General features: G+C 40.4%; 1 protein-coding gene across 3 annotated transcripts in view; it reads right to left on the minus strand.

Annotated features, from left to right (window-relative positions):
• Positions 1-15,599, minus strand: part of FAF2 (Fas associated factor family member 2) — a 65,188-nt gene that overhangs the window by 26,752 nt on the left and 22,837 nt on the right. For 2 of the 3 annotated variants that reach the window (XM_082723186.1, XM_082723187.1), the window contains exon 2: positions 3,167-3,235. In XM_082723186.1, coding sequence (XP_082579312.1) covers positions 3,167-3,235 — 69 coding nt within the window. Of the gene's footprint in view, positions 1-612; positions 754-3,166; positions 3,236-15,599 lie in introns of all 3 variants that reach the window. The other variant, XM_082723188.1, reaches the window with a different exon arrangement.

A 15,599-nucleotide genomic window follows, 5' to 3' on the forward strand; every position in this document is an offset into this window, starting at 1 on the left:
TAAAAGAATATAAATATACAAAAACGTGTAGATTTTTTAAAAAAGATTTTATTATTTGAGAGAGAGAGAGTGTGAATAGCTAGGGAGAGTGGCAGAGAGAGAGGGAGAAGCAGGCTCCCCACTGAGCAGGGAGCCAGATCTGGGGCTCAATCCAAGGACCCTGGAATCAGGATCTGAGCAGAAGGCAGATGCGTAACTGACTGAGCCACATAGGCACTCCAGATTTTTCTTAAATAAAAAATCAAAAACAAAACAAACAAAACCAGAAAGAACTGATAAATACAAAAGCTTTTTATAAACCAAACAAATAATAAAATAAACCAATCTCCACCAAGTCTCCTTTTTTAAAAAGGAAAACAATAAAAACAATGAGGGCTTCCTGGGTGGCTCAGGTCTCTGGCCTCTGCTCAGGTCACGATATTGGTGTCCTGGGATCAAGGCCAGCGCTGGGCTCTCTGCTCAGTGGGGAGTTTGCTTCACTCTCTCCTTTTGCCCACCTGTTTGTGTTCAAGAGCTCTCTCTTACTCTCTCTCAAATAAATAAAAAAATAAACAAATGAAATCTTAAACAAACAAACAAACAAAAAACAATGGGGTGACTCAGTCGGTTAACCGTCTGCCTTCAGCTCAGGTAATGATCCCAGGGTCAAGTCCTGCATCAGGCTCCTTGCTCAGAGGGGAGTCTGCTTCTCCTTCTCCCTCTGTCTGCCACTCCCCCTGCTTGTGTGCGCACGCACACGCGCTCTCTCCCTCTCTGACAAAAAGAAAAAAAAAGAAGAACCAACAATGAGAAGAGGGGCACACAGAACAAAGAGAGAAAGATACGCTACTTTGTACAGCCTAAGCTAAAAAAAAAAAATTTGAAAATCTCTAAGAAAAAAGCATCTCCTAAGTAAGCTTATGAAGTAAGATGTAGCAACCTCACACCAGTCAGAATGGCTAAAATTAACAAGTCAGGAAATGATAGATGTTGGCGAGAGAACATGCAGAGAAAGGGGAATCCTCTTATTCTGTTGTGGGAACGCAAGCTGGTGCAGCTACTCTGGAAAATAGTATAGAGTTGAAAGTTGAAAATAGAGCTGCCCTTATGATCCTGTAACTGCACGACTGGGTATTTACCCCAAAGACACAAATGTAGTGATCTGAAGGGGTACCTGCACCCCAATGTTTATAGCAACAATGTCCACAACAGCTGAACTACAAAAAGAGGCCAGATATCCATCAACAGATGAATGGATAAAGAAGTAGCATATGTATGTGTGTGTGTATATATATATAATTCATATATTTTATATATATATAATGGAATACTACTTAGCCATCAAAAAATACAAAATCTTGCCTTTTGTAATGATGAGGATGGAAGTAGAGGGTATTATGCTAAGCAAAATAAGTCAATCAGAGAAATACGATTTCACTCATACGTGGAATTTACGAAACAAAACAGTGACTTATAGGGGAAGAGAGGGAAAAATAAAAAGACAAAATCAGAGAGGGAGACAAACCATAAGAGACTCAATCATAGGAAACAAACTGAGGATTGCTGGAAGGGAGGAAGGCAGGAGGATGGGTTAACTGTAGGATGGACATTAAGGAGGGTGCATGACATCATGAGCCCTGGTATTACATAAGGCTAATGAATCACTGATCTCTACCTCTGAAATCAATAATACTTTATGCGTTAATTAACTGAATTTAAATAAACTAAAAAAAAAAAAAAAGAAAGATGTAGCAAAGAAATTATGGATGGGGAAAACATGAAAAAGTTAATAGAGAACTGACAGAAACAAATTTTGAAGTACTTTCTTTCAAATCTATGCTATGTACCATTCCTGATTCATCTTATCAAGACAGTCATCTTACAAAGTCAGCACATACTTGAAATAAAAATTTTAACAAGGAAATAGCACAAAATTATACAGAGCAACATCATTTCTTCAGCCTAAAATGCATTCTCTGCCCCAAATGTTCACATTCACCATCCCTTTTCATCATTCAGGTGTCAACTCAAACATAGCCACCTCAGAAACGCCTTACTTCACCACCCTATTTAAAAAAACTCAAGAGTTCCTGTGACATTTCCTACTCATTCACAGCATTTATTACGAATTATAATTATCTAGAATTAAGCTCCCTGAGAGTAGGATTTTAGTCTTGTTCTTTGGTATAGTAACAGAGCCTAGAACTTCACTGCTTAAAAATGTGCTAAATAACTAAATATCATTTAGGAATATATTTTCATAAATCTAGCACACTATTCAAATAACATACTATAATTAAAATGTAATCTCAACAGAGATCTTCTGAATAGACTAAGATTGGAAGATAGTAGGCAGATATTTATTGACAGCCTATGACATGCTATAATTTTTTTAAAGATTTTATTTATTTGACAGAGAGACAGTGAGAGCAGGAACACAAGTGGGGGGAGTGGGAGAGGGAGAAGGAGGCTTCTAGCTGAGCAGAGAGCCTGATGTGGGGCTCGATCCCAGGATCCTCAGATCATAACCTAAGCCAAAGGCAGACACTTAACGACTGTGCCACCCAGGCACCCCTCTAGAATGTTTCAGAAGACAGCAGTCAGCAAAACCAAAAGCTCTCATGGAGCTTAATTTCTAGTGACTTAGGTCAAAACAACATCACACTCGATAACAAAACATTAGAGGCATTATAGTGAGGACAATGTTTATTATTACCATTATTAAGTGACACTGTTTATGAAGTTCTAGAAATTCAATGATCAAGTAGAAGAAACAGAAGATCTATATATGGGAAAAAAAAAAAATCACTGAGTTGCAGATGACAGAGCTACCTAGAAAATCCAAAAGAATAAGCTATAAAATATGTAGTAAGAAAGTTCATATTAAGGTATTTGGTTACAAACCAAATATATAAAAATCGAGTTTTCCTGAAGAGTCACTGAAAAAATTGAGAGGGGCACTATACAGAGGGATCTCATCACCATCTTATAAAAGATTGTAACAGACTTTGATCATAATTTTTACCTTTCCCAACACATTTATTTTTAAACACTAAAGAGTTGTAAATTAAAACAAAACAAAACAAAACTATGAGGAGAAAGGACTCCTGCTGTGAAAAAATACATGTCTTTGGTTCTTTATCAAACCAGGAGAAAAGAAATAAGCTCAGAATGAATCTTACCATACCTCTATGTTCCAGTTATGCTGTTCCAAGGTATGGCGACATTGATCCATAGATTCTATGCCAGTCAGATCCTGAAAAGAAGGAAAAACCAAAAAGTTACTTAGGGAGAAACCAACAGTAAATATATATTTTTACCTTTTATACTTAATGAATGCTGCTGGGAAACTACACTGGAAAGTATTGAAGACAGATGTTCAAGTATGGTAAAAATGTCACTATTCAGAATTTATCTAGGGGGCACTTGGGTGGCTCAGTGGGTTAAAGCCTCTGCCTTTGGCTCAGGTCATGATCCCAGGGTCCTGGGATTGAGCCCCACATAGGGCTCTCTGCTCAGCAGGGAGCCTGCCCCCCCCCCCCGCCTGCCTCTCTGCCTACTTGTGATCTCTGTGTGTCAAATAAATAAATAAAAATCTTTTTAAAAAATTTATCTAGTCTTTTATAGCAGGTGTTACTCCCATAGGAAAATAAAAAAAGGAAAGTTTCTTACCCTTTAAAACTTCAGGGCTTTCAATTAAATGACTACTGATTAAAATCAGTTTCTCCTCTCAAACTGAAGTTTAAAAAATTAAAGATTCCTTCAACCACTGGGTCCAGCAAAATATTCTTTAATGTTCAACAACAGTTCTGTTTATAATACATAATAAAAAAATAACAAAGGTTTCCTGCAAAATGTAATGCCTTCTGGCATATAACCTAGCTTATAATATGAACTGTGTAAAACTGAATCTGTTATTCACAGGTTTCCCTATGATAAGTATTTTCCCTTCTCCTTGGACTGTTCTCTGATTTCACTTTGTTCCTTCTCTGGCTCCTCTTCTGCCACCCCTCTAAATGGCATTTCCCTAAAGATGCATCCCCGGTTTTCATCTCTCTATACCTACCTCACCCTGGCAATCTCATTTAAAAATTTTATCTTATTTTACTTTATGTTTGTTTATTTTACTTACTTACAGAGAGGTAACGGGGGAGGAAAAGGGAGAGAGAATCTGAAGCAGACCCCATGCTGAGCATAGAGCCCGACATGGGGCTCAATCTCATGACCCTGAAATCATTACCTAAACCCAAACCACAAGTCAGACACTTAACCAACTAAGCCACCCAGGTGTTCCACTGGCAATCTCATTTGATCCTTAGTCGTCAACCACCCTTTCTACTTAGATGACTCCTAATTTATTTATTTTTTTTAAAAAAGATTTTATTTATTTGACAGAGATCACAAGCAGGCAGAGAGGCAGGCAGAGAGAGAGGGGGAAGCAGGCTCCCTGCTGAGAAGAGAGCCCAATGTGGGGCTCAATCCCAGGACCCCGACCTGAGCTCAAGGCAGAGGCTTTAACCCACTGAGACACCCAGGTGCCCCCAGATGACTCCTAATTTAATCGCTGGGCCTGCCATCTCTTCTGAAGTTCAGCAGCATACTTCCAATAGCCTATTCAACACACCCACCAAGCTGTGGCATATACATACGCGCACGCACACACACACACACACCCATACATTCACACAGGCAAAGATGACCTTGGGAACCTCAGCCTCATTTTTGAGTACTCTATGTCTTAACTCCACACTTTGTCAGCAATCAAGTTCTAACCATTTTCTGTATTATATCTATAACCACATTTCTATTCTCAGATCCAGCATCTTTAATCAAGCTCTTATAACCCTTCAACTGAACTGTCAAATCATTTTCTCTCTCCTTCTAACTCTGCCTGTATGTGTGTGCACATGTACATGCATGTATGTGTATTACTCCTCTGCTCAAAACTTTTCAGTTGATTGCATAGTAAATTCCAAAACGCTAAGCCTGCCATTCAAGTGTTTGTATTACACGGCCCCAGCCTAGCTTTCTAGGTTATCTTCTATTTTCCTTTAGATGTGCCAATACTTAATAAATCTAACAGCTCATATGTTCTAGTGACCAGAATTTCCAGTGGGCTAAATCCTAGACTTCCTTTGAGGTCTAATACAAAAGCCAAATCCATCTATCCATCCATCCTTTCACATAACAAATGTCTATTGCTATTATCTATTCTCTGTACTACTTACTACGCCCAAGAGATACAGAGTCTCTATTCTTTTTTTTTTAGTAACTTTTTTTTTTAAGGTTTTTATTTATTTATTTGACAGAGAGAGATCACAAGCAGGCAAAGAGGCAGGCAGAAAGAAAGAAAGGGAAGCAGGCCCCCTGCTGAGCAGAGAAACCGATGCGGGACTCGATCCCAGGACCCTGAGATCATGACCTGAGCCGAAGGCAGCGGCTCAACCCACTGAGTCACCCAGGCGCCCCAGAGTCTCTATTCTAAAGAAATGTCTCTTAACAACCAGCAAGCAGCAGGAGAAAGAGACTGATCTCAACCTCACAATAACGTGGTAATATGGACTCCTGAAGGAGCCTGAGGTTCTTGCCTTGATGCTGTACCCTGTAAAAATGGACTAGACACATTTTAACTCTTTAGGATTTAATTCTAAAAGATTTTAGCTTCTTTTATGCGCACCATAATAAGGGGCTTAATTTGGACTGGTTGTCCTTTCTAGACCTTAAAAAAAAAAACACAAAAAACCCCTTGGACACCTGGGTGGCTCAGTCATTAAGCATCTGCCTTTGGCTCAGGTCATGATCTCAGGGTCCTGGGATTGAGCCCCGCATTATACTCCCTGCTCAGTAGGAAGCCTGCTTCTCCCTCTTCCACTCCCCCTGCTTGTGTTCCCTTGCTTGCTGTTTCTGTCAAATAAATAAATAAATCTTATAAAAAACAAATAAATAAAAAACCTAAGTCTGAATTATTTAGTTATGCAGTTGTTTAAAAAAAAAAACCCACTAGTATATAAATTTTGATAAGAAAAAGTGTTTATGGTTGTGGTTCCAAGTCCTGGGATCAAGCTCTGCATTGGGCTCTCTGCTCAGCCAAGAGCCTGCTTCCTCCTCTCTCTCTGCCTGCCTCTCTGCCTACTTGTGATCTCTGTCAAAAAAATAAAATACTATACAAGTTTCAAAATTAAAATTGTTAATTTCTGTTAATTACTATAAAGCTCTATTAACTAGATCCACTGGTTGTGGGATGCCTGGGTGGCTCAGTTGCTTTAGAGTCCAACTCAGATCATAAGATTGAGCCCCACCATCAGACTCCGCCCTGGGTGTGGAGCGTTAAACTTAAGATTCTCTGTCCCTCTGCCCCCGTGTGCCCTCTTCAAAAACAAAGGAACACGGACTTTGACAGCTCTAACAGTCTAGCCTTTAGTTTCTGACCATTCTAGGCCTTTCATCAATTTGGCTACTGCCTTCTTTAAAACACACACACACACACACACACACTTATTTATTTATTCATTCATTCATTCATTTATTTATTTATTTATTTCAGAGAGAGAGAGAGAGAGAGAAAATGAGCAGGGGGAGGGGCAGAGGGAGAAGTGGGCTGCCTGCTGAGTAGGAAGAAGCCTGATGCACGACTCATCTATCCCAGGACCCTGAGATCATTACCTGAGCTGAAGGCAGACGACCAACAACTGAGCCACCCAGGTGCCCCTGCCTACTGACTTTTAATAGGCTCCCCCTTAACTTCCAATTTCCTCAAGACCTTCTGCAGGAGACTGGGATATCCAGGGTTTTCCCTCCTCTGTATACACTGTCATTAAAAATGAAACTCCAGGGGCGCCTGGGTGGCTCAGTGGTTAAGCCGCTGCCTTCGGCTCAGGTCATGATCCCAGGGTCCTGGGATCGAGCCCCGCATCGGGCTCTCTGCTCAGCGGGGAGCCTGCTTCCTCCTCTCTCTCTCTGCCTGCCTCTCTGCCTACTTACGATCTCTGTCTGTCAAATAAATAAATAAAATCTTTAAAAAAAAAAAAAAAAAAAAAAAAAAAAAAAAAAAAAAAAAATGAAACTCCACTTTCACCTTCTTCTCTGGGTGAATGGCCAAGCTGCCTTTATTTAAAGAAGATTTTATTTATTTACTTGAGAGAGAGAATAAAAGAGGGAGTGAGAGAGCAGGAGAGGGAGCAGGGTCAGAGGGAGAAGCAGATTTCCCACTGAGTCTGGAGACTAATGTGGGACTCTATCCTGGGACTTTAGGATCATGACCTGAGCCAAAGGCAGACACTTAACCAACTGAGCCACCCAGGTGCCCCAGTCACTGCTTTAAATTGTTTCCTATCTCTCTTATCTACGTATTATTTTCTGCCTTCTATTATGATTATTTATACTCACTTTATTGCCTTATTAGAACATACAGATGCCTTGAGAGCAGTGTCTGGAATGTATCTATAGCACACAGTAAGAATTTAAAAAGTTACCGAAGTAGTTACTTAGGACACAGTAAGGACCTAAAAAGTTACAGAAAAAGTTAGTCTAAATTAAAAAGACCGGGATGCCTGGGTGGCTCAGTGGGTTAAGCTTCTGCCTTCCGCCCAGGTCATGATCTCAGGGTCCTGGGATCCAGTCCCGCATTAGGCTCTCTGCTCAGCAGGGAGCCTGCTCCCCCCACCCCTGCCTGCCTCTCTGCCTACTTGTGATCTCTGTCAGTCAAATAAATAAATAAAATCTTTAAAAATTAATTAATTAATTATTTAAAAAGACCTTTTTGTATACGCTTTGATGACTAGCTATAAGCCGAAATCCTCCAGACCGTCTCACCAGATCTCATTGTATATTAATACCCTAGGGCTTTAAAATCCCCAAAACTTCTGGGTGCCTGGGTGGCTCAGTGGGTTAGGCCGCTGCCTTCGGCTCGGGTCATGATCTCAGGGTCCTGGGATCGAGTCCCACATCAGGCTCTCTGCTCAGCAGGGAGTCTGCTTCCTCCTCTCTCTCTCTCTGCCTGCCTCTCTGCCTACTTGTGATCTCTCTCTGTCAAATAAATAAATAAAATCTTTAAAAAAAAAAAATCCCCCAAACTTCTGACTAGATGCTAAGCTGGGTGTTAAAAACATAAATTTGCAGAATTTTCCTGAAGGTAGATCAGATGTGAAGTCTGGGCATTTTTTTTTTTTTAAAGCTTCTTAATGAATTCTAATATACACTGGGCTGGGCAATTCATGGTACTGCACAGTGCTACAAACAACGAGAGATTATACTGTATGTCACTTACTAATTTAAAAAAAGAGTTATAGACATTATAGGAGAGAAAAGTCAAGAGTTATAGACATTATAGGAGAGAAAAAAAAATGCACATCTTCGATATACTGAAATACTTAACCTAATCTGCAAGCAAAACTCTTTCGTAAGTAGTGAATCAGGGTGAACTGGAAGCCCAACTGAATAAGCCTGCTTTTCCATAACTACTAATGAGTACTAAAGCCATGCACTAGGAACAAGCAATGTGGACACACCTAGGACAGGACTACTTATTCATCTATCAACAAATGTTCACCACTCCAGTATTGTAGATATCCAGTATACAAATACAGTTCAAATACAGTTCCTTTTTTCATTAAGTTTATATCCTACCAGAGGCAGACTGAACAAAACAAACCACACACATAGAGCAAATAAAATGAACACTTTTCTAGGTTAGGAGATTCCTCTGGATTGAGTGTTCAAGGAAAGCCTCCACAAGCGCTAACATTTCAGCAGAAAACTGATGAAAGATAAGGGTCCAGTCATGGAAAAACATGCAGGAAGAGTATTCTAGGCAGGACAACAAATGTAAAAACTCTGACAACTGGATACGTGACACTATGCATTTGTTAAAACCCATGGAACTTCATAGCAGAGTGAATCTTAATGCATGAAGTTAAAAAGATCATTTAAAAGTTCAGAGGACCCTAGGATGGAACACCAATTACAATGAAAGAATCTAATTGTATTATAAATATATGAAACAACCTCACTGAAGGTGAAGAAAGGGAAAGGTGTGGACCTACATAGCTGCAGAAATGAGTGGAGTCTATTAAGACTAAAGGCAAAAGAAACTGCACATAAGTGCTGTTCTCCAGGTGATAAAGGTGTTTGCCATAGGGTGTTAATTCTGAAGCCACTAAATCTATCAACATATACAGGAACTGAACAACTAAGTAAACAGATGAGGGGAAGTCAGTTTCCTCAGTGTTTGAAGCAGGAAGTTACAGGAAACCAAGGGGAGAAGGCTAGAATGATCCATGTGGAAATGGATTAGAATTGGAGACATCTGAATCAACTCTTGTTTAGCTTAATATAGAATGGTTAGAGAGAGAAACTCTTTGTATATACATATGTATACCCCTGCTCCATCAACTGAGAGGACCTAAGCAACAACATACACCCCAGTAGCAAGCACCCATTAACATCCAGATTTTGGTTGCTAACATCATTCTCCAAAAAAAAGGAACCATGTACCCTGGAAAAATGGGTGATCCTAGGACTAGGGCAGGAAATATACAAGGTAAGCCTAGAGAATCTCCTAGTGCCAGAAAGTAAGGAAGTGCCTCCAAAGAACCCCACAATGATGGGGGTATATCAAGAGGAGTCAACTCAAAGAGCTACCAGTAACCAAAGATAGTACAATTTGAGTAACAAAATAGTCATGGATTATACTACAAAATAAACATCCATGAGTCCACATAAATACATAAATGAATAAATAAATGGGGGAGAACAAATATCCTGTGCAAAACAACACCAAATAATTGTGTAGATAACTATGCCTTCAAGGAGATATAACATAACCCTGTATTCCTTAAGTGTGAGCTGCGCACAGTGACTTTCTTCCAAAGAGTACAGTATGGAAAAGGAGGGGAAAAGATTAATTATACAGCTGGGAAACCCAAAACTACCACAACCAGGTAATCAAGTCAATGTCAATGGTGATAAATTGTGTTCACATTATTACATCTTATCAAGGGTACATAAACAAAGCACTTTCCCTCTGTGGTCTTCCTTCCAAAAATTAGTAACTCTTGTCTAATCATGAAAAAACCATCAGACAAATCCTAGCTGAGGGACATTCTACAAAATACCTGACTAATACTGCCCAAACTGTCAAGATCATACAAAACAAGGAAAGTCTGAGAAATAGTGACAGCCAAGAGGAGCCCAAGGAAACTCAGCTACTAAGTGTAATGTGGTACCCTAGATGGGATCCTGAAACAGAAAAAAGAACATTAGGTAGGGACGCCTGGGTGGCTCAGTTGGTTAAGCAGCTGCCTTCGGCTCAGGTCATGATCCCAGCATCCTGGGATCGAGTCCCACATCGGGCTCCTTGCTCATCAGGGAGCCTGCTTCTCCCTCTGCCTTTGCCTGCCATTCTGTCTGCCTGTGCTCGCTCTCTCCCCCTCTCTCCCTCTGATAAATAAAATCTTAAAAAAAAAATAAAAAAGAAGAAGAACATTAGGTAAAAACTAAGGAAATCTGATTAAAGTACGAACTTTAGTTAATAATAAATACACCATAATAATAATACTGATTCATTAACTATAACAAAAGTACCAAATTAATAATGTAACATGTTAATAAGAAACACTGAGTGCAAGAGACACGGGAGGTTTGTGTACTATTTTTCCAACTTCTCCATAAATCTAATTCTGAAGTAGAAAGTTTACTCGAAAGTGAAAAACTGGGGCGCCTGGGCGGCTCAGTGGGTTAAAGTCTCTGCCTTTGGCTCAGTCGTGATCCCAGGGTCCTGGGATCGAGCCTCGCATCAGGCTCTCTGCTTGGCAGGGAGCCTGCTTCCTCCTCTCCCTCTGCCTGCCTCTCTGCCTACTTGTGATCTCTGTCAAATAAATAAATAAAATCTTTAAAAAAAAAAAAAGAAAAGAAAGTGAAAAACCAAAAGTAGGGGGGGGATCTTCTGAGGTGGAACAAATCTGGCAAGCTGGCAGATAAGGTCTGAGAAGAAGGCAGGGGAGAGAACATTAATCTAGGGTAGTTTTCTGAGAAGACCGTGTTATTTACTCAGAATGAGGAAAACAGCTGAAATAATTTTTGCAAAACTGTGAGAAAAATTTACCTTTGGTAAAAAAGCAAGTGGTTTTTTAAAAGACTTATTTATTTATTTTAGAGAGAGAGAGAGAGCACACGCGAGTGATTGGGGAGATACAGAGGGAAAGAGAGGAAGAAAAGCAGACTCCCCACTAAGTACAGAGTCTGACACAGGGTGAAGACCCTGACTGAGATCTTGAGCCAAAATCAAGAGTTAGATGCTTAACTGAGTCACCCAGGCGCCCCTGAATTTGGGGTTTTGATTCAATCTCCATCCAAACTTTTAATTATAGAAGGAACTGGTTAAAGGGCTTTGCTTCTCTTTCCCAGACTACAAGCATCTTGAGAAGAATCCATCTACTTTTGCTTTCTGATCTTTGTAAGACTCTTCTGGTATTTTCTCACCTAGCTTGGGAACCAATCCCTCTACCCCTCCTCCCTTTCCACTAACCAGTCCTCCCCCCCACCTCCCACATCACTGCTTACAGTCACCAGGTGAGAAGCTTTCTGTATTTTCTCTCCCCTGTGAGACTCCTCTTTCCTTGATACATACAATTTTGAGCACTCTTACTTAATACATTAAGTAACTATTAGTTATATAATATTCCAATTGGCCAAAACAATTTACATATAGATGTTACAATTGCTTCTGATTTTCCACTATTAAAATAGCACTTTGATGAATATTTTTGCTTGTAAAGTTTCTTTGCATTTAGAATTTCTCCCTTTAGGGTTCAATTAAAATTATGAGCCAAGGAATACACCTAATTTTTAAAGTTCTTCATACATATTGCCAAAATGCACTTTGAAAGGACTATTTCAATTTACACTAAACAGGGCTGGTTTCAATGTGAGTCAAAAGCTAAATATCTGGGGCGCCTGGGTGGCTCAGTGGGTTAAGCTGCTGCCTTCGGCTCAGGTCATGATCTCGGGGTCCTGGGATCCAGTCCCGCATCGGGCTCTCTGCTCAGCAGGGAGCCTGCTTCCTCCTCTCTCTCTCTGCCTGCCTCTCTGCCTACTTGTGATCTCTCTCTGTCAAATAAATAAATAAAATCTAAAAAAAAAAAAAGCTAAATATGGGCGCCTGGGTGGCTCAGTGGGTTAAGCTGCTGCCTTCGGCTCAGGTCATGATCTCAGGGTCCTGGGATCGAGTCCCACATCGGGCTCTCTGCTCAGCAGGGAGCCCGCTTCCTCCTCTCTCTCTGCCTGCCTCTCTGCCTACTTGTGATCTCTGTCAAATAAATAAATAAAATCTTAAAAAAAAAAAAAAAAAAAAGCTAAATATGTCTCAAGCCAGTATTCATTCTCACCTGGTGCCAAAGGGAGTTCTGCAACACTAGCTTTGTTCGAACAAAAAATGTAGCAGTTTTGGCTACAGATATTACATTAGCTTGCAACCAATTCTTTCCTTCTCAAGAACATAATGTTTGGCTACTGACAATGAAAACAGGTAAAACAGAGAACTTAGAAAATGTTGGGCTTAATAACCTTAGTCACTGGTTTCCAGCTTCTCCAAAATTAATTTATTTCAATTAAAAGGAACTTTTAATTTGGGGCACCTGGGTGGCTCAGTGGGTTAAAGCCTCTGCCTTCGGCTCAGGTCATGATCCCAGGGTCCTGGGATCGAGCCCCACGTCCGGCTCTCTGCTCCACAGGGAGCCTGCTTCCTCCCCTCTCTCTCTCTGCCTGCCTCTCTGCCGACTTGTGATTTCTCTCTCTCTGTCAAATAAATAAAATCTTTAAAAAAAAAAAAGGAACTTTTAATTTAAAATTAAAAACTTTTTAACTTGCAAAGGAACTTTTAAAAGGAACTTTAAAAAAATATATATGCTCTATGCCCAATGAGGGGCTTGAACTCATGACCCCCAGATCAAGAGTCACACTCTCTATGCACTGAGCCAGCCAGGTGTCCCTCTTTTCCCCCACCCCGCCTGCACTCAAAGGAACTTTCTCTTTCATATAACACCACATATTAACTGTACTGGAATTTAAAATTTTAAAAGGGGGGCGGACCTGGATGGCTCAGTCAGTAAAGCATCTGCCTTCAGTTGGGGTCATGATCTCACGGTTGGCTGTGCTCTCCCTCTAAGTCAAATAAAATCTTTAAAAACAATAAAAATAAAATTTTAAAAAGGGAACATTCTTTTGTAGAGAGAACCCATTTATTTATATTATCTTCAAGATGCAGTGAAGTACCTCAGCAAATAGCAGAAAATATTTGAACAAGGGTGACTGGGTGGCTCAGCAGGTTTAGCATCTGCTTCAGCTCAGGTCATGATCTCACAGCCCTGGGATCAAGCTCCACATTGGGCTCTCTGCTCAGTGGCAAGTCTGCTTCTCCCCCTCGCCCCACCGCTACCACCATGATCTATCTTGTTTTCACTCTCTCAAATAAATAAAATCTGAAGAAGAAGAAGAAGAGGAGGGGGAGGAGGAGGAGGAGAAAATGTTTTTTTTTTTTTTTAATTTTATTTATTTATTTGACAGAGAGAGATGACAAGCAGGCAGAGAGGCAGGCACAGAGAGAGGAGGAAGCAGGTTCCCTGCCGAGCAGAGAGCCTGATGCGGGGCTCGATCCCAGGACTCTGAGATCATGACCTGAGCCGAAGGCAGTGGCTTAACCCACTGAGCCACCCAGGCACCCCAGGAGAAAATGTTTGAACAAATGAATCCTGTTCCTTTGCCAATAATTGACTTTATCCCTGTTTTTTTTTTCTTTAAATATTTATTCATTTGAGACAGCGAGCCAGAGAGAGTAGGGGGAGGGGCTAAGGGAGAAGCAGATTCTGCACTAAGTGTGCAGCTCGACTTGGGGCTTGATTTTACAGCCCCAAGATCATGATCCAAGAAGCTCACCCAATTGAGCTACCCAGGTGCCCCTAAAGATTTTTATTTTCAAGCAATCTCTACACGATGTGGGACTTGAACTCCAAAGTGAAGAGTTGTAGACTCCACTGACTGAGCCAGCCAAGCACCCCATCTCTCTAGTTTTTAAGTATTTTTAAAATATTTAATTTTAAATATTGTTCTTCTCATTATCACATACTCCTACTTTGTGTCAGGCTACTAGCCATCTTTACTACATTTTCCCCAACAATCCTATGAGACAGATATTACCACCATCAGCAGTTGAGAATACTAAGACTCTAAAAAGAATTATGTGCATGTACCCCACACCAAGTCAGGTAGCACCGTAAGTGCTCAAAAAAGTTCAGCTAAATCTGCTGACGTTTATCTCCTACCTGGCTTGCTTTTCAGAACTCTGGTTTACATTTAGATCTACTAACATCTGAAGTGACTTGGGATGGCACTGGATAAAACAGCTGCCATGGATATAAAAGTTAATTTTAGCACCTGTACATTAACATTGGGACCTCTTTCTCCCTCTAATCTCCCAGGGCCAGCATCTAATGTCAACTGCTATTATAAATCCCCTACTGGGAAGGTGCATCCAGGTCTGTCTTACAGAGAAATATCCCTTGCTCTGAGATGATCTTTCCTTCCTTTCTCCTCCTCTCAGAGATAACTCCTCTTCCATTAATTGCTCTCCTAAGGATTTAGGATACTACTGCATTAATTACAACAATCTACACAAAAGTGTAATTGATTTATAGCAATAGTAGGAGAAAGGTATATATCTTTAGAGCAAAAAATACCCTGAACCCCAACCAATCTCTAATTAGCAAAATGCACTGGGGAAACTGGAGGGAAGTGTGTGGACTATTCTATATCCTTCTCCTTTCCCATCCTTGGTCTAACTTCCTCCTCTCCCAAGAGGAGGAAAGTGTGTGGACTGTTCTATAACCTTCTGGATATAGAACATAGAACTAGAGGATATAGAATACAGATACAGAATATAGAACTAGAGGAATGTGTGTGGACTATTCTACATCTTTCTCCTATTCCATCCTTTGTCTAACTTCCTCCTCTCAGAAGACAAGAGCACAGCAACACCACTTGGCAACCCACTTCCAAAATACTGAAATCCTTGACCTATCTCAAGTATGATTCAAGGAAGGTATTAGAAACAATAAATGGTGTAGTGTTTTACCTAGATGTCTCATTCAACTACTTGGATAGGGCTTAGGTAACACTCTAGATTACCCAGTGTAATCACTAGAGTGCTTTCCTAAGAAGTGTTTCTCTTCCTACACCTCATCTGTTTAATCTAACAGACACTGTACGAAGGAGGCTGATGTGAAATCTTAGTTGAAATTTAAGTACTCTCTAAATTCCAATTGGAGTGTTGGCTCTAAGTTGCTTGGGATGGATATAACTTGTTTTCAGTTATTCCCAGAGAGAAATTTGACAAAAACCAGTGATTTTTGTTCCCTCCTACTACACAGATACCTTTGCTTTATGCAGTAAGCAATATGCCCTCTCTAGTAGTAGCAAGAGAAATGGAATTTGAGGTCCTTTCAGGAAGCAATCACATACAGCCTCTATCTATTACTAAAACTCTTATATTCAGATCTTTATTATTTGTAATTACTGGGCTCCCCTAAATTAAACAGCAGCAGATGGGGTGCCTGGGTGGCTCAGTCAGT

The sequence above is a fragment of the Mustela nivalis genome (assembly GCF_964662115.1).
Source record: "Mustela nivalis genome assembly, chromosome: 3".
NCBI classification, from domain to species: domain Eukaryota; kingdom Metazoa; phylum Chordata; class Mammalia; order Carnivora; family Mustelidae; genus Mustela; species Mustela nivalis.